The following is a 20,805-nucleotide window of genomic DNA, read 5'->3' on the forward strand; positions in this document are numbered from 1 at the left end:
TGAATTATTTGTCTTCATAAATTGATCAATGAATTATCTATTCAATTATCTAACATAACTATCAAAAAAAATATTTTGATATTAAAATCAAGGTTCGCGCTACTATTGCTTTTTCGGGCCATAAAAACTATGGCGCTATCAGCGCTATAGCGTCCTATTCGCACTATAGCAGCGCTATATAGACATAACGCTGTTCTTTTAGCCGTTTCGTTATGCTGTGAAAAACGCTATTTAAACCTTTAATTAAAATATTACATTTCCACTGGTTGAATTGAATACTAATAATATTACAATATCTGCCGGTATACCAACGATTTTGTAGTTTGAATACATCATTCTTGTAGTTTGAATACAGCGGAAACAAACAAAATTTGAGTTGAGTGTTTGACTTAAATGTCAAATATTACATTTTCTAATAAATTTTTTGGTTGAAGTTTCATTTCAGCCTTTGAAATGAATGCATAACAATAAGAGAGGCACTTTTCACGAGAGAAACAATACATTTATGATGGTACTCTGTTGCAGAAAGTATCATCACTAATAGAAAAAAACATGTTTATAACGGTACTCTGTCGCGAAAAGTGTCAGTTTTTTATAGTGATGTTTGAACATGTTTATACATTGACTACTTCAACAAGTTTATTTTTTTTATATTATAATATAAAATTTTCGCTCAATTACCTGGACTTTATTTTAATATGAAAATTATAAAATTTGACTGTTCCACGAATAATCCAGTAATATAAGGTCCATACAATTCAACAGAATTGACTATGTATTTTGCTGAATAATCTAGCAGAAATATTGGTTCTAGATTTTTTCAAAAACTAATGTCATTTTCTTTAATTTATTATCTTTTAATGTTATTAATAAAAATTCGGCTACAAATTAGTCAAGTGGAAATAAAGGTAAGTCCTTAAGCTTTTTTTTCTATTTTGGTTTAGGAGCTAGATAAACAGAATACTGATCGAACCATGCCCAAAATTTAAACATTTCTATCTGGATAAATATCAAGTGACAGTATTAAAGGCCTATTACATGAATAATGTACATGTTACAATATTTTATATATATTTCTTAGTGCATGTAGTGAACATATAATTTTTTATTAATAAAATCTTACAAGAACAACTATCATAAAAAAAAAAAAAGTTGTTCAGTGCAACCGCTTATTTTAAAATATGTCAACCCTTCCATATAAATAATCTTAATTTTTATTAAAGAAAGGTTTAATTTAGATACAAATTAAGCACAAAACTATATAATATCATTTTGAAAATTTTAAATAGTGTTTCATCAATAGACATTTATAATTGTAGGTATCTAAATCATATAAATCATAGAAAAGTAAACTAATTTAAAGATTGAAAAAAAAAACTACAAATATTTATTTTCAGTTAGATTTCTTAAGATCAAATATATAATCTTGAGAAATTTTGATTGACAATTTTGCACTACATGATGCTTGGAGATGACAAACAATTAGATGCAATTAGCTTATAACTAATTTTAATATTTTTGAAAATAATACCCATATCTTCATGAGAAAAAATATATAGAAAGTTACTAGCCTCTCCTAATGACTATTTCAAAGAGAAAACAAGATTAATATATAAATTAATGTTAAAATCTAAAAGCAATATTTTATTGGTATATATGTCCCATTCATCGTATGACACAAAAGTAACCACTAAAACAAGTATGATAGAGAACTAATTGACCATGCATATTCAGTCAAACCTAAAATATGATTTAGTCAACCAGGCCAATGGACCTCCTCTCAATTCACCGCGTAATTTTTCATTTTTCGTTTTCAAACTCATTCAATTACTCTATCGTCCAATTCAAACAACATAATAAAAATCTCCAATAAATTAAGTAAAAACCTACTTCATGTCTATCTCTTTGAATCAAATTTTTATACACATCCCTTTGATTTTTCAGATCAAATTATCTAAGTCAATCCAATACCAAGTTCATTTTCTCTTCCTTTCTTCTCTGTGTACACTACTACAGAACTGCAGACTGCTATCAGATAAAAACTGAATCTGATCACGAATTCCCTACAGGTAGAGATCAACACGATGGAAATCTCGTTAAGTCGGCTATATGCCGATAGAATATAAACATTATTCTATTAGTAGAGAACCCATTAACAATAGAAGGAATTTTACAATTTCTATGAGTAAGAGTACCATACCGATAGAAGTGGGGGCGAAACTAAAAATTCATGATAGGAGTTGCTAAAATTAAAATGAACAATATATTATTGGTGGAAATTGAACCCAAGCTTTCCACAACCACAAAGTAAGCTAAAATCACTAGATTACAAGTAGACATGTAATATTTTATGAGAGGACTAGGCTATATAAAAAGTTCTAAAAAAATAAAATTCAATCAAATTTCAATATACAAAATTAAAATTTAAAAATCATAGGGTGGCTTAACGCCCGTACGGATAAGTATAGATCCGCCCGTGGATAGAAAGAATTTTACAATTACTATCAGTAAGGTACCATATCAATGGATGTGAGCAGCGCTTCTTCTACCGCTTGTATGTTTAGTACCGATAGAGGATGCTTTTTGTAAAACCTAATTTGCTCATATTAGAGTATAATAACTTGACTATTTTGTTAATTTTATTATTTCTTTTGCTATTTATTAATTGGAATCTGATTTATTAGTCTTATAACATGTAATTAGTAATGGACTTCCTTATTTGATCCTAATTCTTAATTTTGTTCAACTCTAATATGTAAATATATAGTAATGGACTTCGTTATTTGATCCTATTTCTTAATTTTGTTCAACTCTATAAAAACATCTCTCTTCTCTCTCTATGTAGTCTATATCATTTAAGATATCACATTTATCTTTTGATATTCCGGAAAATTAGAAAGGATTTTATCTCTCCCACGTGTGGAAAATTAGAGAGTTTCTTTTCCACATGCGGAGGTCCTTTTTTTTCCCTCATCTCCAATCCCTTCCCTTTTCATCTCCATCTATACTATTTGTTTAAATGACAAATTATATTTTTTAAATGATATAAAAAATGAAAATAAATGAAGATATGGTCAAATAATTATCAACCAATCTAAAGTTTCTTGAAATGATATTTAAAAATTAGAAAAAAAATCATAACCAATTAGAAAATCGTGTATCCAGTATGTGTGACGAGTACATAAAAAGAATATCTATAATAAAAAATAGTCGACTAATTAATTGGAAGGTTTATATTTATTATGAAATTTTATCTTTTAATGACAACAGTTGACAAATCAGAATATTTATGTAAGAACGGAGATGGAAAAAAGACATTATTTCAATGGTGAGGTAATATAATTGTCATGTACGACGCACCGTTACCAATAAAATAAACATTAATTACTCACAAGTCAGAAGTCGTGGTCTTAATTATGACCATATTTTCGCAGGCAATTAAAGGACGTTGCTTTTTTTCAAGGTTGACAAAAGGTTGCTTTATCCATCTGATACCCTCTATCAGGCTTTCAAAAAAAGACAAAAGGTTGCTTTATATACACACCTTTACACTAATCATTATGATCCATATTTGCAAGGAAAAGAGTATATAAAATTTTGAGTCCATAGTCATACTCGTACAGCTGTTGCATTTTATTTATTACAATATAAAAAAAAAAATCCTCAAGTAGGTGTACATAAAATATAGTTGTAAAATTAACAGTCAATGGCCAGTGGGTAGGGAACCAAACCGTGGATCGGAACCGTGGATCGGATATTATCTGTCCAGTATTAGATGCATATCTATATTATTGCAGATTCGGATATTCAAATACAAATAGTTTGCGAATAGTAATTCAGATACAGCTATAATTTAAGCGGATGCGGATACGGTTTCAATTTTAAAATCAGATACATATACAAATAATTATTCAAATCTGTATATTTAAAGTTTTCGGATATCTGTTTATCCATAAGAATTCACACGCGATTTGTTTTCTCAATCCCAATTTCCGCTCCCATTTCTTTGACTTGTTCTCCCATAGAGCTTGTGAATCCACCAAATAGATTAAAAGTCGTAGTTGCTCTTGCAAACCAGTGACAAAATATGATGCAAGAAAACCATTCCTTCTAGTATTCTAGACAAATATGGTACAAGAGCCAACAAGATTATTTTGTCTAAGTATTCTTTTTCATTGTTTTCCTTTTAGTATTTTAGACTATTCCTTCTAGTATTCTAGACCAAGTATGATACATATATAGTTGGATAGCTTGATTTCCAACCTTTACTTAAAAAAAGAAGAAAATAAACAAATATGGTACAAGAACCAACAAGATTGGATATTTTATATTAAATATACATGTAGGCTTGGTGGTTCAGATTGGATATTTTTGTCTAAACAATAAAATCCCTGCTTCCAACACCCTTCCTACTATTCTGATCAAGTGCAAGGCCTTGATCTTCTTGACCTAGCTAGTCAGCTTCAATATATAGATTATTCCTTGCAAAAAATAAAAAATAAATTAGGAATTCATATTAAATATCCGAACTACATACATATTCGTATTCGTATTAATTCATGTAATATTTGATCTGCATCCGTATCCAATTAATATATGCATCAGTATTCGTATTCATGTAATATCCAATATGTATCCGTATCCGTATCCGAAAAATAAATACAGATACGGATGTGAAATATCCAATATGTATCCATATCTGAAAAATAAATATATATACAAATATGGCTTTACCACTATCACATCAGTATCCGATCCGTTCACACCCTACCAGTGCGCCACCACACTTGATAGTAATGTTTTTGGAACAATTGAAAAAACGGGTTATATTTGTTTTCCTATATTTAAAAATAGAGGCTTGACCTATTCTTCATCTTCAAAAAATAAAATAAAATTTTCCTATAAAAACCATCAATGCATGTTCTCCAAAGCTCACAAAACCAGATTAATACATGATTACTGCTCTAACAGTCTCCTCCGAGGAAGGAAACAAGCCAACAAAATATTGAGCAATATTGCTTTTGGATTATTTTAAATTTTCAAGTACCATGTCTTTTAGTAAGCTTTTCTCGTTATGGCCAATAGTCGTCGGTCTAATACTATGTTGTTTCTTCTCCATTCCCTGCGGGGCCAAGGTTCATCACCATACCTTTGTTGTAAGTGATTTCTCTTCTAAATTTTATAATCCGCTTGCCTTTTATCAAAAGGCAACTTTTCAATTTCCAAAAGGACAATCCTACTCATGAGCTCATCACGTGAATGTTGAGAGTAGGTTCCATTAATTATATATAAACTTTACCTTAGACTTTAATATACAAAGTGCGGATTGGTCCTTACTATTCATCCATATTTTCGTTTGTAAAGTCTAACGAACTGCTTATAATATAATCTTTATATGAAAATTTACATGGAGATCATATTTTACATGAAAATTGTTGTTTTTTTATGATTCAGATTTGTCTGAAAACAACAATTTTCAATAAATTTAAAAAAATAGTAAAAATATTTCAAAAAATATAAAATTTGGTCTCCAAACACATTAATATGAACAACAAGATAAATAGTTTGGATTTTGAATGATGTGATTTATAATCCAATATAGAAAAATGACTATATATTGCAATGTACCGTAGCCCATCTCTCTCTCTCTCTCTCTCTATATATATATATATATAGAGAGAGAGAGAGAGAGAGAGAGAATGGCTAAACTCAAATCGTTTGTTCCTGGACTCAGGAACAAATGACTCGGTTCTCCGATTTCTGAACTTCAAATGGCTGATCCAAACCGTTAGATGTTTAATCTATATTAAAATGTGCTTGGAGACAAAATTTTATATTTTTTAGAATTTTTTTACTATTTATTAAGATGGTTTGAAAATCGCTGTTTTTTTATGATGCAGAATTTTAATAAAAACAGCGATTTTCAAATCATCTTAATAAATAGTAAAAAAATTTCAAAAAATATAAAATTTTGTCTCCAAGCACATTTTAATATAGATTAAACATATAATATAAATTTTATATATATTTACTTTTTTTTTTGTCTTTTTCGCTTAAACAGATTCAAGAAGCTATCTACACCCGCCTCTGCAATAATACAAAGAGTATTCTAACTGTCAATGGATCATATCCGGGACCCACTATCTCTGCGCGCAAAGGTGACACAGTCTATGTCAAGGTCATCAACAGAGGGAACAAGAACATCACCCTCCATTGGTACTATACAAACATAGTACATACATAAAGAATTTGTTATTTGCACTATTAATTAAAGAATTATTTCAATACATGCAAGACTAATTACAAGTATTCATCTAATTTCTATAGGCATGGCGTAAACCAGCCGAGGGACCCATGGTCAGATGGACCGGAATATATTACACAGTGCCCTATCCAGCCAAGAGCCAACTACACACAACGGATCCAATTTACAACCGAAGAAGGCACGCTCTGGTGGCACGCACATAGCGAATTTGATCGTGCTACTGTTCACGGTGCTATTGTTATTCATCCGAAGCTCGGAACCACCTTCCCCTTCCCCAAACCCCATAAAGAATTCACGTTGATTCTAGGAGAATGGTGGAACAAAAACATAACTGATGTGTACCAAACTGCAATGAAGACAGGCAATCTATTCCAGGAGTCTGATACCAACACCATCAATGGACAACCTGGTGACTTCCTTCGATGCTCAGCAAATGGTAATTTATTGTTTATAATGCAAGTTGTTAATGCTTCATAAGATGGAGATTCTGTTGGACAAAGTTTGTTACTTCATCAATTTAAACACAAGTAGAAACCAAATTTATTATTTTTTTCAAATATAATGTAATCTAACTACGTGTATATTTCTTTAATTTTTGTTGCAGAAACGTTTAAGGTACAAGTCAATCAAGGCAAAACGTACCTCCTCCGTGTAATAAATGCAGCAATGGAAAATGCATACCTTTTTGGGGTTTCTGGTCACAATGTAACGGTGGTTGGAACCGACGCCAGCTATACGAAGCCTTACGTGAATAAATTTATCATGATCACCCCGGGCCAAACGATGGACCTCCTCTTACATGCCAATCAATTGAAAAACTCTTCTGCCCCAGTCCGTTATTACATCATCTCGTCTATATACTTTGATGGAAGTTCTAATGCCGCTAGAGATTGGAATGAAGCTACAGCTATTTTAGAATACAAAACTAATCATTTCTCGCCATCAATAAAACCAGTTTACACATCCTTACCAAAGCACAATGACACTAAAGCGTCAGATGCGTTCACTAGGGGTCTTCGCTCGCTGACCAGCTCAGATGACCCAGCTGTCATTACCCAGGCTGCCAATGTCAAAATGTATATCACAATATCTTCGAATGAACAATTGTGCCCTAACAACTCATGTGGTGCTCCAAACGGTACTAGATTTGCTGCTAGTATGAACAATGCTAGTTTCCAAGACCCAAAAATTTCTGTGCTAGATGCATATTATAATTCTATTGCCGGTGTGTACACCACTGACTTCCCCGACCAACCACCGCTCTTCTTCAATTTTACTGATGCTGAATATCAAGAGAATGCAAAATTTGTTGATAAATCGACAAAAGTGAAAGTGCTCGAGTATAACACAACCGTGGAGATTGTGTTTCAGGGCACTAACTTAGGAGACGGGCAGGTTACCCATCCAATACACTTGCACGGCCACAGCTTCTATGTCCTTGGAAGAGGAACCGGCAACTTCGACAACACAACAGATCCCCTGAGTTACAACTTGGTTGATCCACCATATCAGAACACTTTGGGTGTGCCGATGAAAGGTTGGGCAACTATCCGCTTTAGGGCAGCTAATCCAGGTGAGTTTGTTCTTTTTCCTTTTTTTCTTATAAATATCAAATTATCTAATTTTTTTATTTATTTAGTTTTGACAATCAAAGGTGTTACACAACTACAAATTAAGTAGATCAGCAAAATTAATCAAATAGTAGATTAGTTATTGTTCCAAATTGTTGTTTTGAGTGTTTTTCAGAGACTAATCATAAAATATTTTGGTTTTGCAATTAAATTAGGTGTTTGGTTCATGCACTGTCACTATGAAACACACGCAATATGGGGAATGGATACTGTGTTTATAACAAAGAATGGTAATAGTACAGAGGCAAAAATGCTGCCTCCCCCTGCTGACAAGCCACCTTGCTGATTTTACTCAAGCATTGTATTATTTTTTTTCCAACGGTGAGTTTGCACTGGTTAATTTATTGTATATTAATAAAACAAATAATTTTGAAATATATTTTCGTCGTTAAGATTATGGTTGGATTTTAACTTGTTATACATTTGTAAATGGATAAACAGATGAATAAAGATAGAGAATATGGAAACGACAGTAGAGTATAAGCTGGATTGGAGAACTGGGAGATGCAAGATTTAATTATAGGAGGTGTTAAGAATTGTAACAAAAAAAGAATTAGAAATTAAGTAGAGTTTATTGTCACTTGAGTTTCTTTTACTTGTGCTCCCAATTAAGTGGAGAAATGCACCCTCAGAGTTTTGAGCTTACCACAAAATCCTGAATTTACCAAATTCAAAAAATACGATATCTTTGTGTGTGCGCAAAGCTCAATAAAAAAGAATTATTTGCCTTCATAAATTGATAAATGAATTATCTGTTCAATTATCTATCATAACTATAAAAAAAAATATTGATATTACAATCAAGGTTCTAAATAGCGTTCTATTACGTTTTCGAGCAATAAAAGTTATGGCGTTATCAGCGCTATAGCGTCCTATTCGCACAATAGCAGCGCTATATAGACATATCGCCGTACTTTTAGCCGTTTCGTTATGACGTGAAAAATACTATTTAAACCTTTAATTAAAATATTACATTTCCAGTGGTTGAGTTGAATACTAATAATATTACAGTATCTGCCGGTATACCCACGATTTTGTAGTTTGAATACATCATTCTTGTAGTATGAATACAGCATTCTTGTAATTTGAATACAGCGGAAACAAAGAAAATTTGAGTTGAGTGTTTGACTTAAATGTCAAATATTATAATATTTTAATAGGAAACAAACAAATTTGAGTTGAATGATTGAATTGAATGTAAAATTTTATATTTTCTTATAATATTTTTGGTTGAAGTTCCATTTTAACCTTTGGTTGAAGGTTAGTATTTAATAGGAAACAAACATACATTGACTACTTCAACAAGTTTATTTTTTTAATATTGTAATATAGAATTTTCGCTCAATTACTTGGACTGAATGTTATTTTAATATGAAAATGATAAAATTTGACTGTTCCAGTAATATAAGATCCATACAATTCAACAGAATTGACTATGTATTTTGCTGAATAATCTAGCAAGTATTGGTTCTAGAATTTTTTAAAAACTAATGTCATTTCTTTAATTTATTATCTTTTAATGTTATTAATAAAAATTTCGGCTACAAATAATTAGTCAAGTGGAAATAAAGGTAAGTTCTGAAACTTTTTTATTCTATTTGGCTTAGGAGCTAGATAAACAGGCTGAAGCATGCCCAAAATTTAAACAGTTATATCTGAATAAATCAGGTGATAGCTAGTACTAAAGGCCTATTACATGAATGATGTATGTTACACTATTTTATATATATTTCTTAGTGCATGTAGTGAACATATATTTTTTAATTAATAAAATCCTACAAGAACGACTATCATTAAAAAAAAAAAAATGCTCAGCAAATTGCAACCGCTTATTTTAAAATATTTTTAAAATATGTCAACCCTTTCATTCAAATAAACTTAATTTAAAGAAAGGTTTAATTTAGATACAAATTAATTTCATTACCAAAAATATAAGCAATGTCATTTACATCATGCAATATGATAACAGTAACCACTAAAACAAGTATGATAGAGAATTAATTGACCATGCATATTCAGCCAAACCTAAAATATCGTTTAGTCAACCAATACTTATCTCAATTGAGCCACAATTTTTCATTTTATTCTTTTCAAGCTTATCCGATTACTGTATAGCCCAATTCAAAACAAAATAATAAAAATTCCATTAAAACTAAACCTATTTCATGTCTGTCTTTGAATCAAATTTTTCTACGCATCCTTTGATTTTTCAGATCAAGTTATCAAGTCAAACCAATATCAAACTCCTTTTCTCTTTTATTTTCTTCTCTCTGCACTACTACAAGACTGCAAACTGCTATCAGATAAAAATTAAATCTGATCACGAATTTCCTACAGCTAGAGATCAACACGATTGAAGATCATCAATTTCGTTTTATCGGCTCTATGTCGATAAAATATAAACATTATTCTACCAATAGAGAACCCATTAACAATAGAAGGTGTGTTGGTATTTTAATACGTTCACATTTATTTAATAATTTTACTTATTAAATCAAAATAAAATTAGTTTCAAATACTTTAATTCTATCAACTTTACACCTATTTAATTAATTGCACCCTCTTATGAGAATAGCTTGGGTCCGATGGCCATTGAACTCAAAGTGGTACCAATTAATTCGCTCACCATCGGATCTGCTTTAGAATTTGTGCCTGTACTTTTGTGTATACTTTAAAATTCATGCGCACGAATCTTAAAATTGTATAACGCTGCTTAGTGCAAGGTGTACCCAATAAATTCGTTCATTTTCTTTGGTTGATTCTAAGAGCCAATCCTATTCGGCTTAGTTTAGAAATTTTATTCGAGCCAAGCCCAAGTCCAAGACTTTGAAAAACCAATTTTCTATTTTGTTCTCAGCCCAGCCAATAGCCATTTGTCTCAAATTCCCAATTTTTACATATAGGTCCCTATTAAATCCATGTATCGCATAAGGGTTTATACATTACCAAATCATCCCCTAACAAAATTTAAATAGCAATATGGTTCCTGCCTATTTAATTACTGGTAAAACACTCGGAAAACACAGAATTCAAGGCATGACAGTAACCAATTCAAGGCATGACAGCCCCATATCAATTCAACAATGAACAAAGGTTTTCATAACAAAGAAAGGCACAATTCAAGCTAGAACACACAAGTCTCAAGATGGTTAAGTAAATAGGTTAATCCAATCGGGAAAATCAACAACCCGCATTGGGTACCATTTCTATCGATTCTACGACATTTCGATCATCACATCATCGATTTGAATCGAAGAGACACAAATCCGATAAATAAATAATAGAAGATTTTGTTACCGAAATCGATTGTCTCTTCTCACACGGCCGGTACCAAGGCAAGGCACCTCGCTTCTCGGCCGTCACAAAATCAGAAGCGCACAACCACACCAAGGAATCAACATCAGCGAGCAAGAGAGAAATCAAATCACAGAAACACACTCAGTGAGCGAAAATAAACAAGGTTCGCACCCAAATCTCAAACCAACAGAAAAATGGAGATGGAGAGAGTAACAAGAGAAAAAAAAAAAAATGAAAGTAGGAAGAGAATAGCAAGCCGCAGGAGCAAACAAGAGGTAAAAATAGGAAACGGGTTACCAACCCTTGTACAGTACAAGTTGTACTTCCTATGGAACAGCAGACACTATCGTCTCTCAAGACAGCAAAGTGGCAAGGATATGAATCTGCTGCTTTTCTATAAGAAAAACAGCGTGCTCTTACAATGTGTACATAAACAACAAAAGAAACATGATGTAGCATTTGAAGTAATTTATGGGGATTTGGGATCCCTTATTTTATGGGAAGATGACAAAATAGATGCTGAAATATATGGCACTAAGATATAAATATTGAACTTTGATTGCACGTTTGATGTTTCCCCCGTTTTTTGTACAGACCATGAATTAACATGCAGTGCCTACAATGTCATCAATTACTTCTAACATACTCATTTGTTCACTTACCTTAATAACACTAGCAAAGATACCTAAAACTTCAGAAATAAGACAACAACATGACATTCACTTAATCAATAACAAACAATAACGGTTGCGGCATATAGCCGCAATATGAAGCACCTAGTGTTTAGCAATATTTGATTAGATAGTTGATCCAAACTATTTAAAATCAAAGGTGTTACACAATTACAATGAGAATAAAGGCATGTTTAGCAATATTTGATTAGATAGTTGATCCGAACTAATTAAGTAGCTAGCTCCGCAAAATTAATCACATAGTAGATTAATTATTACTTGTTACAAATTGTTGTTTTGAGTATTTTTGAGACACTAATTCTCAACATATTTTGATTTTGCAAATAACGTAGGAGTTTGGCTCATGCACTGTCACTTAGAAACACAGAATATGAGGAATGAATGTTGTGTTTATAACAAAGAATGGTAATAGTGCAGAGGCAAAAATATTGCCTCCCCCTGCCGACAAGCCTCCTTGTTGATTTTACTCAAGCATATTGTATTATTATTTTATTTTCAAAGTTAAGTTTGCACTAATTAATTTATTGTATCTTCATAGAGAATATTATGGTTAGATGGATTTAATTTGTTACATTTGTAATGGATAAACAACAACAACAGTATAAGCTGCAACCAATAATAAATAAGATGGGTGGTTCTTTTAATATTGAATTATATTTGTGGAATATTTTTTGAATTATGGATATATATGTTGAATGTTGAAAATTGTGATAACTAAATTAAGTAGAGTTTGTACTACCAGCTTGTGGAAATTAACTTTGGTTGATTTACTAAAATATTGTACAAGATCCATTGGTGAATTATTTCTAGGCCCAAAAAGGAACTCAAGTAATTGGGCCAAGATAATTAATAACCTCATAGAAGAGACATTTGAACCACAAGTCCTTTAGGGTGCTGCTATTCCATCATTTTGATGGCTTAGCAAGATCAGTGGTAACTCTAGAAATAGTTCTATTCTTAGAATGGTTTAAGCATAGAATAGTAAAAAAAAATAGTCACCAACTCAAAACCAGTACTAACACTATAGCAGTGCTATATAGACATAACGCCGTTCTTTTAGCCATTTCGTTATGATGCGAAAAACGCTATTTAAACCTTTAATTAAAATATTACATTTCCACAAGTTGAATTGAATACTAATAATATTACAATATATGTGAGGGATATTATCGGTATGCCCTCGCGGATTCTACTGTTGCTAATAGAAGAAGCACGATTCCACCAACAAAATTTGAGTTGAATGTTTGAATTAAATGCCAAATATTATAATATTTTAATAGGAAACAAACAAAGTTGAGTTGAATTATTATTGAATTAAATGTAAAATTTTATATTTTCTTATAATTTTTTTGGTTGAAGTTCCATTTCAGCCTTTGAATTGAATGTTTCAATATGCTGTTAGTATTTAATAGGAAACCAACATACATTGAGTACTTCAACAAGTTTATTTTTTTTAATATTATAATATAAAATTGGGAGCATCTAGCTATCCCCTTTAACAATCCCCCATTTCATTCCCCAGTCATTAACTACTTCAATAACTACTAACTACCTAGGGGGACCACTTACTATTTGGGGACCACATAATATTTGAAAGATTTTACAACTGGCGCGCGCAAGTATTCATCTGTAATGCATCAAGTATTCATCTATAACACATCAAGTATTCATATCTAACATATCAAGTATTAAAAAAAAACTGGACACGAAGTGGGAGAGGGAGGTAGAGGCAGAGGTGAGGTGAGATGTGGGATGAAGGTGAGAGAGGGAGGTGGGAGAGGGAGGCGGAGGTGGAGGTGGGAGAAGAAGATGGAGGTGAAAAAAGAAAATAGAGGTGGAAGAGAAAGGGAGAAAGAGAAAATAAATAAAAGTTGTTAAAAATAGTAGTTATAGTTATAGTTATAGTTAAAATAGAAAGTTAGTTGGGGGATGAAATGGGGAATGGATAGGTGGGGGAAATTAAAATTACCCTATAAAATTTCCTCTCAATTACCTGGACCGAATGTTATTTTAATATGAAAATTATAAAATTTGACTGTTTCCACGAATCCAGCAATATATGATGCATACAATTCAACATAATTGACTATGTATTTTGCGGAATAATCTAGCAGAAATATTGCCACAAAAGTAAAATATTGCCAGGAATAATCTAGCAGAAATATTGCCAGAAATATTGCCAGAAATATTGCCACATAATTTAATGTTAAAATCTAAAAGCAATATTTTATTGGTATATATGTCACATTCATCGCATGACACAAAAGTAACCACTAAAACAAGTATGAAAGAGAACTAATTGACCATGCATATTCAGTCAAACCTAAAATATGGTTTAGTCAACCAGGCCAATGGACCTTATCTCAATTTACCGCGTAATTTTTCAATTTTCGTTTTCAAACTCATCCAATTACTCTATGGTCCAATTCAAGCAACATAATAATAAAAATCTCCAATAAAGTAAAAACCTACTTCATGTCTATCTCTTTGAATCAAATTTTTATACACATCCCTTTGATTTTTAAGATCAAATTATCTAAGTCAATCCAATACCAAGTTCATTTTCTCTTCCTTTCTTCTCTCTCTACACTACTAGAGAACTGCAGACTGCTATCAGATAAAAACTGAATCTGATCACGAATTCCCTACAGGTAGAGATCAACACGATGGAAATCTCGTTAAGTCGGCTATATGCCGATAGAATATAAACATTATTCTATCAGTAAGAGTACCATACCGATAGATGTGGGGGCGAAACATTCATGATAGGAGTTGCTAAAATTAAAATGAACAATATATTATTGATGGAAATTGAACCCAAGCTTTCCACAACCACAAAGTAAGCTAAAATCACTAGATTACAAGTAGACATGTAATATTTTATGAGAGGACTAAGCTATATAAAAAGTTCTAGAAAAATAAAATTCAATCAAATTTCAATATACATAGCTAAAATTTAAAAATCATAGAATGGCTTAGCGCCCGTACGGATGAGTATAGATCCGCCCGTGGATAGAAGGAATTTTACAATTACTATCAGTAAGGTACCATATCAATAGATGTGAGCAGCGCTTCTTCTACCGGTCGTATGTTTAGTACTTTTAAAGGATGCTTTTTGTAAAACCTAATTTGCTCATATTAGATTATAATAACTTGACTATTTTGTTAATTTTATTATTTCTTTTGCTATTTATTAATTGGAATCTGATTTATTAGTCTTATAACATGTAATTTGTCTTACAAATATTTATTTAGAAAAGAAAAATAAAATTACATGTAAATATATAGTAATGGACTTCCTTATTTGATCCTATTTCTTAATTTTGTTCAACTCTATAAAAACATCTCTCTTCTTATTATGTATGCCTCTCATCTCATCATATATTTTCATCAGGCTTGATTTAGCAGAATGTTAGGAATAGTAGGTCATGTTTGGCAGGCTATATTAAGGAGGAAGAATTAATATTTTAGTATAGAATATTTTAGGATATGTCATTTATAGTATCTCTTTTTAGAGATTTATGTTGTTATAAATTATGTCATTTGTACTCTATGTAAGAATGAAGTTCAAGGAATACAATTAAGCTTCCTCATAATATTGTTTATCTTATTTCTTGTCTCTCCTTCGTCGAAACCCTAACACTTCTCTCTCTATGTAGTCTATATCATTTGACATATCACATTTATCTCTTTGATATTCCAGAAAATTAGAAAGGATTTTATCCCTCCCACGTGTGGAAGAGAATTTCTTTTCCACATGCAGAGGTCTTTTTTTTTTTTTTCCTCATCTCCAATCTCTTTCCTTTTCATCTCCATCTATACTATTTGTTCAAATGACAAATTATATTTTTTAAATGATATAAAAAATGAAAATACATGAAGATATGGTCAAATAATTATCAACCAATCTAAAGTTTCTTGAAATGATATTTTAAAAATAGAAAAAAAATCATAACCAATTAGAAAATCGTGTATCCAATATGTGTGACGAGTACATATCTAAATAAATTTAGACTTTTTACACATAAAAAAAACATAAAAAGAATGTATATAATAAAAAATAGTCGACTAATTAATTAGAAGGTTTATATTCATTCTGAAATTTTATCTTTTAATGACAACAGTTGACAAATCAAAATATTTATATAAGAACGGAGATGGAAAAAAGACATTATTTCAATGGTGAGGTACTACAATTGTCCTTGTCTTGTACCGTTACCAATAAAATAAACATTTATTACTCACAAGTCAGAAGTCGTGGTCTTAATTATGAGCATATTTTTAATTAAATTTTCTAACTATGATGCGTGCGCCCGCAAGCAATTAAAGGACGATGCTTTTTTTCAAGGTTGACAAAAGGTTGGTTTATCCATCTGATACCCTCAATGCATGTTCAAAAAATAAAATAAAATTTTCCTATAAAAACCATCAACGCATGTTCTCCAAAGCTCACAAAACGAGATTAATACATGATTACTGCTCTAACAGTCTCCTCGGAGGAAGGAAACAAGCCAACAAAATATTGAGCCATATTGCTTTTGGTTTATTTTAAATTTTCAAGCACCATGTCTTTTAGTAAGCTTTTCTCGTTATGGCCAATAGTGGTCGGTCTAATGCTATGTTGTTTCTTCTCCATTCCCTGCGGGGCCAAGGTTCATCACCACACCTTTGTTGTAAGTGATTTCTCTTCTAAATTTTATAATCCGCTTGCCTTTTATCAAAAGGCAACTTTTCAATTTCCAAAAGGACAATCCTACTCATGAGCTCATCACGTGAATGTTGAGAGTCATCGTTGGATCAGCGATTTTCAAAGTGGCTTAATAAATAATAAAAAAATTCAAAAAAATGTAAAATTTGGTCTCCAAGCATATTTTAATATAGAGATTCACTTGAACAGTTCGGATCAACATTTTGAACTTTTTGAAAATTGAAAAACGAATTGGTAGCTCCAAAGCTCAGAAACTACCACTTTGATATTTGTCAACCTCTCTCTCTCTATATATATATATATATTTACTTCTTCTTTTTTTGTCTTTTTCGCTTAAACAGATTCAAGAAGCTATCTACACACGGCTCTGCAATAATACAAAGAGCATTCTAACTGTCAATGGATCATATCCGGGACCCACTATCTCCGCGCGCAAAGGTGACACAGTCTATGTCAAGGTCATCAACAGAGGGAACAAGAACATCACCATCCATTGGTACTTTACAAACATAGTACATACATAAAGAATTTGTTATTTGCAGTTTTGCACTATTAATTAAGGAATTATTTCAATCCATGCCAGACTAACATGTATTCATCTAATTTCTATAGGCATGGTGCAATCCAGCCGAGGGACCCGTGGTCAGATGGACCGGAATACATTACTCAGTGCCCTATCCAACCAAGAGCCAACTACACACAACGGATCCAATTTACAGAAGAAGAAGGCACCCTCTGGTGGCACGCACATAGCGAATTTGATCGTGCTACTGTTCACGGTGCTATTGTTATTCATCCGAAGATTGGAACCACCTTCCCCTTCCCCAAACCCCATAAAGAATTCACGTTGATTCTAGGAGAATGGTGGAGAAAAAACATAACAGATGTGTACCAAACTGCAATTGAGCAAGGCACTCTATTCGATGAGTCTGATGCCAACACCATCAATGGACAACCTGGTGACTTCATGCCATGCTCAGCAAATGGTAATTTATTGTTCCTGGTATAGGAAGTTTATTTATTTATAATGCAAGTTGTTAATGCTTCATAAGATGGAGATTCTGTTGGACAAAGTTTGTTACTTCATCAATTTAAACACAAGTAGGAACCAAATTTATTATTTCTTTATTTTTTGTTGCAGAAACGTTTAAGGTACAAGTCGAACATGGCAAAACGTACCTCCTCCGTGTAATAAATGCAGCAATGGAAAATGCGTACCTTTTTGGGGTTTCTGGTCACAATGTAACGGTGGTTGGAACCGATGCCAGCTATACGAAGCCTTACGTGAATAAATTTATCATGATCACCCCGGGCCAAATAATGGACCTCCTCTTACAGGCCAATCAATTCAAAAACTCTTCTGCCCCAGTCCGTTATTACATCATCTCGTCTATATACTTTGATGGAAGTTCTAGAGCCGCTAGAGATTGGAATGAAGCTACAGCTATTTTAGAATACAAAACTAATCATTTCTCGCCATCAATAAAACCAGTTTACACATCCTTACCAAAGCACAACGACACTAAAGCGTCAGCTGATTTCACTAGTGGCCTTCGATCGCTGGCCAGCTCAGATGACCCAGCTGTCATAACACAGGCTGCCGATGTCAAAATGTATATCACAATATCTTCGAATGAACAATTGTGCCCTAACAACACATGTGGTGGTCCAAACGGTACTAGGCTTGCTGCTAGTATGAACAATGCTAGTTTCCAAGACCCAAAAATTTCTGTGCTAGATGCATATTATAATTCTATCGCCGGTGTGTACACCACTGACTTCCCCGACCAACCACCGCTCTTCTTCAATTTTACTGATGCTGAATATCAAGAGAATGCAAAATTTGTTGATAAATCGACAAAAGTGAAAGTGCTCGAGTATAACACAACCGTGGAGATTGTGTTTCAGGTCACTAACTTAGTAGACGGACAGGTTACCCATCCAATACACTTGCACGGCCACAACTTCTATGTCCTTGGATGAGGAACCGGCAACTTCGACAACACAACAGATCCTCTGAGTTACAACTTGGTTGATCCACCATATCAGAACACTTTGGGTGTGCCGATGAAAGGTTGGGCAACTATCCGCTTTAGGGCAGCTAATCCAGGTGGGTTTGCTCTTTTTCCTTTTTTTCTTATAAATATCAAATTATCTAATTTTTTTATTTATTTAGTTTTGACAATCAAAGGTGTTACACAACTACAAATTAAGTAGATCAGCAAAATTAATCAAATAGTAGATTAGTTATTGTTCCAAATTGTTGTTTTGAGTGTTTTTCAGAGACTAATCATAAAATATTTTGGTTTTGCAATTAAATTAGGTGTTTGGTTCATGCACTGTCACTATGAAACACACGCAATATGGGGAATGGATACTGTGTTTATAACAAAGAATGGTAATAGTACAGAGGCAAAAATGCTGCCTCCCCCTGCTGACAAGCCACCTTGCTGATTTTACTCAAGCATTGTATTATTTTTTTTCCAACGGTGAGTTTGCACTGGTTAATTTATTGTATATTAATAAAACAAATAATTTTGAAATATATTTTCGTCGTTAAGATCATGGTTGGATTTTAACTTGTTATACATTTGTAAATGGATAAACAGATGAATAAAGATAGAGTATATATATGGAAACGACAGTAGAGTATAAGCTGGATTGGAGAACTGGGAGATGCAAGATTTAATTATAGGAGGTGTTAAGAATTGTAACAAAAAAAGAATTAGAAATTAAGTAGAGTTTATTGTCACTTGAGTTTCTTTTACTTGTGCTCCCAATTAAGTGGAGAAATGCACCCTCAGAGTTTTGAGCTTACCACAAAATCCTGAATTTACCAAATTCAAAAAATACGATATCTTTGTGTGTGCGCAAAGCTCAATAAAAAAGAATTATTTGCCTTCATAAATTGATAAATGAATTATCTGTTCAATTATCTATCATAACTATAAAAAAAAATATTGATATTACAATCAAGGTTCTAAATAGCGTTCTATTACGTTTTCGAGCAATAAAAGTTATGGCGTTATCAGCGCTATAGCGTCCTATTCGCACAATAGCAGCGCTATATAGACATATCGCCGTACTTTTAGCCGTTTCGTTATGACGTGAAAAATACTATTTAAACCTTTAATTAAAATATTACATTTCCAGTGGTTGAGTTGAATACTAATAATATTACAGTATCTGCCGGTATACCCACGATTTTGTAGTTTGAATACATCATTCTTGTAGTATGAATACAGCATTCTTGTAATTTGAATACAGCGGAAACAAAGAAAATTTGAGTTGAGTGTTTGACTTAAATGTCAAATATTATAATATTTTAATAGGAAACAAACAAATTTGAGTTGAATGATTGAATTGAATGTAAAATTTTATATTTTCTTATAATATTTTTGGTTGAAGTTCCATTTTAACCTTTGGTTGAAGGTTAGTATTTAATAGGAAACAAACATACATTGACTACTTCAACAAGTTTATTTTTTTAATATTGTAATATAGAATTTTCGCTCAATTACTTGGACTGAATGTTATTTTAATATGAAAATGATAAAATTTGACTGTTCCAGTAATATAAGATCCATACAATTCAACAGAATTGACTATGTATTTTGCTGAATAATCTAGCAAGTATTGGTTCTAGAATTTTTTAAAAACTAATGTCATTTCTTTAATTTATTATCTTTTAATGTTATTAATAAAAATTTCGGCTACAAATAATTAGTCAAGTGGAAATAAAGGTAAGTTCTGAAACTTTTTTATTCTATTTGGCTTAGGAGCTAGATAAACAGGCTGAAGCATGCCCAAAATTTAAACAGTTATATCTGAATAAATCAGGTGATAGCTAGTACTAAAGGCCTATTACATGAATGATGTATGTTACACTATTTTATATATATTTCTTAGTGCATGTAGTGAACATATATTTTTTAATTAATAAAATCCTACAAGAACGACTATCATTAAAAAAAAAAAAATGCTCAGCAAATTGCAACCGCTTATTTTAAAATATTTTTAAAATATGTCAACCCTTTCATTCAAATAAACTTAATTTAAAGAAAGGTTTAATTTAGATACAAATTAATTTCATTACCAAAAATATAAGCAATGTCATTTACATCATGCAATATGATAACAGTAACCACTAAAACAAGTATGATAGAGAATTAATTGACCATGCATATTCAGCCAAACCTAAAATATCGTTTA

At 31.9% G+C, this 20,805-nt stretch overlaps 3 protein-coding genes across 4 annotated transcripts in view; all 3 read left to right on the forward strand.

The window, feature by feature from the left end:
- Positions 1–8,364, forward strand: part of LOC144557616 (putative laccase-9) — a 96,843-nt gene extending 88,479 nt beyond the window's left edge. For both annotated transcript variants that reach the window (XM_078306216.1, XM_078306217.1), the window contains exon 6: positions 8,338–8,364. The gene's annotated coding sequence lies outside the window, so the exon portion shown is untranslated. The remainder of the gene's footprint in view (positions 1–8,337) is intronic.
- Positions 4,885–8,288, forward strand: LOC144557617 (putative laccase-9). Its single transcript, XM_078306218.1, has 5 exons — positions 4,885–5,156; positions 6,062–6,216; positions 6,328–6,701; positions 6,870–7,838; positions 8,052–8,288. Exons 1-5 carry the CDS (start codon positions 5,049–5,051, stop codon positions 8,180–8,182), a joined length of 1,737 nt encoding a protein of 578 aa, XP_078162344.1. The 5' UTR covers positions 4,885–5,048; the 3' UTR covers positions 8,183–8,288.
- Positions 8,365–16,354: 7,990 nt separating the features above from the next.
- LOC144557620 (putative laccase-9) lies at positions 16,355–19,221 on the forward strand. The gene is made up of 5 exons (XM_078306221.1): positions 16,355–16,558; positions 16,935–17,089; positions 17,206–17,579; positions 17,735–18,703; positions 18,917–19,221. Exons 1-4 carry the CDS (start codon positions 16,451–16,453, stop codon positions 18,574–18,576), a joined length of 1,479 nt encoding a protein of 492 aa, XP_078162347.1. The 5' UTR covers positions 16,355–16,450; the 3' UTR covers positions 18,577–18,703; positions 18,917–19,221.
- The last annotated feature ends 1,584 nt before the right edge of the window (positions 19,222–20,805 follow it).

This window comes from Carex rostrata, chromosome 7 (assembly GCF_964058835.1).
Source record: "Carex rostrata chromosome 7, lpCarRost1.2, whole genome shotgun sequence".
Taxonomy (NCBI): Eukaryota; Viridiplantae; Streptophyta; class Magnoliopsida; order Poales; family Cyperaceae; genus Carex; species Carex rostrata.

Excerpts from the sequence above, each read along its gene's own strand:
- LOC144557617 (XM_078306218.1), top strand. The coding sequence starts at position 5,049 with ATGTCTTTTAGTAAGCTTTTCTCGTTATGGCCAATAGTCGTCGGTCTA. Across the intron at positions 5,157-6,061 it reads TTCATCACCATACCTTTGTT|ATTCAAGAAGCTATCTACAC; the intron begins GTAAGTGATTTC and ends TCGCTTAAACAG. Across the intron at positions 6,217-6,327 it reads AAGAACATCACCCTCCATTG|GCATGGCGTAAACCAGCCGA; the intron begins GTACTATACAAA and ends TAATTTCTATAG.
- LOC144557620 (XM_078306221.1), top strand. The coding sequence starts at position 16,451 with ATGTCTTTTAGTAAGCTTTTCTCGTTATGGCCAATAGTGGTCGGTCTA. Across the intron at positions 17,090-17,205 it reads AAGAACATCACCATCCATTG|GCATGGTGCAATCCAGCCGA; the intron begins GTACTTTACAAA and ends TAATTTCTATAG. Across the intron at positions 17,580-17,734 it reads CATGCCATGCTCAGCAAATG|AAACGTTTAAGGTACAAGTC; the intron begins GTAATTTATTGT and ends TTTTTGTTGCAG.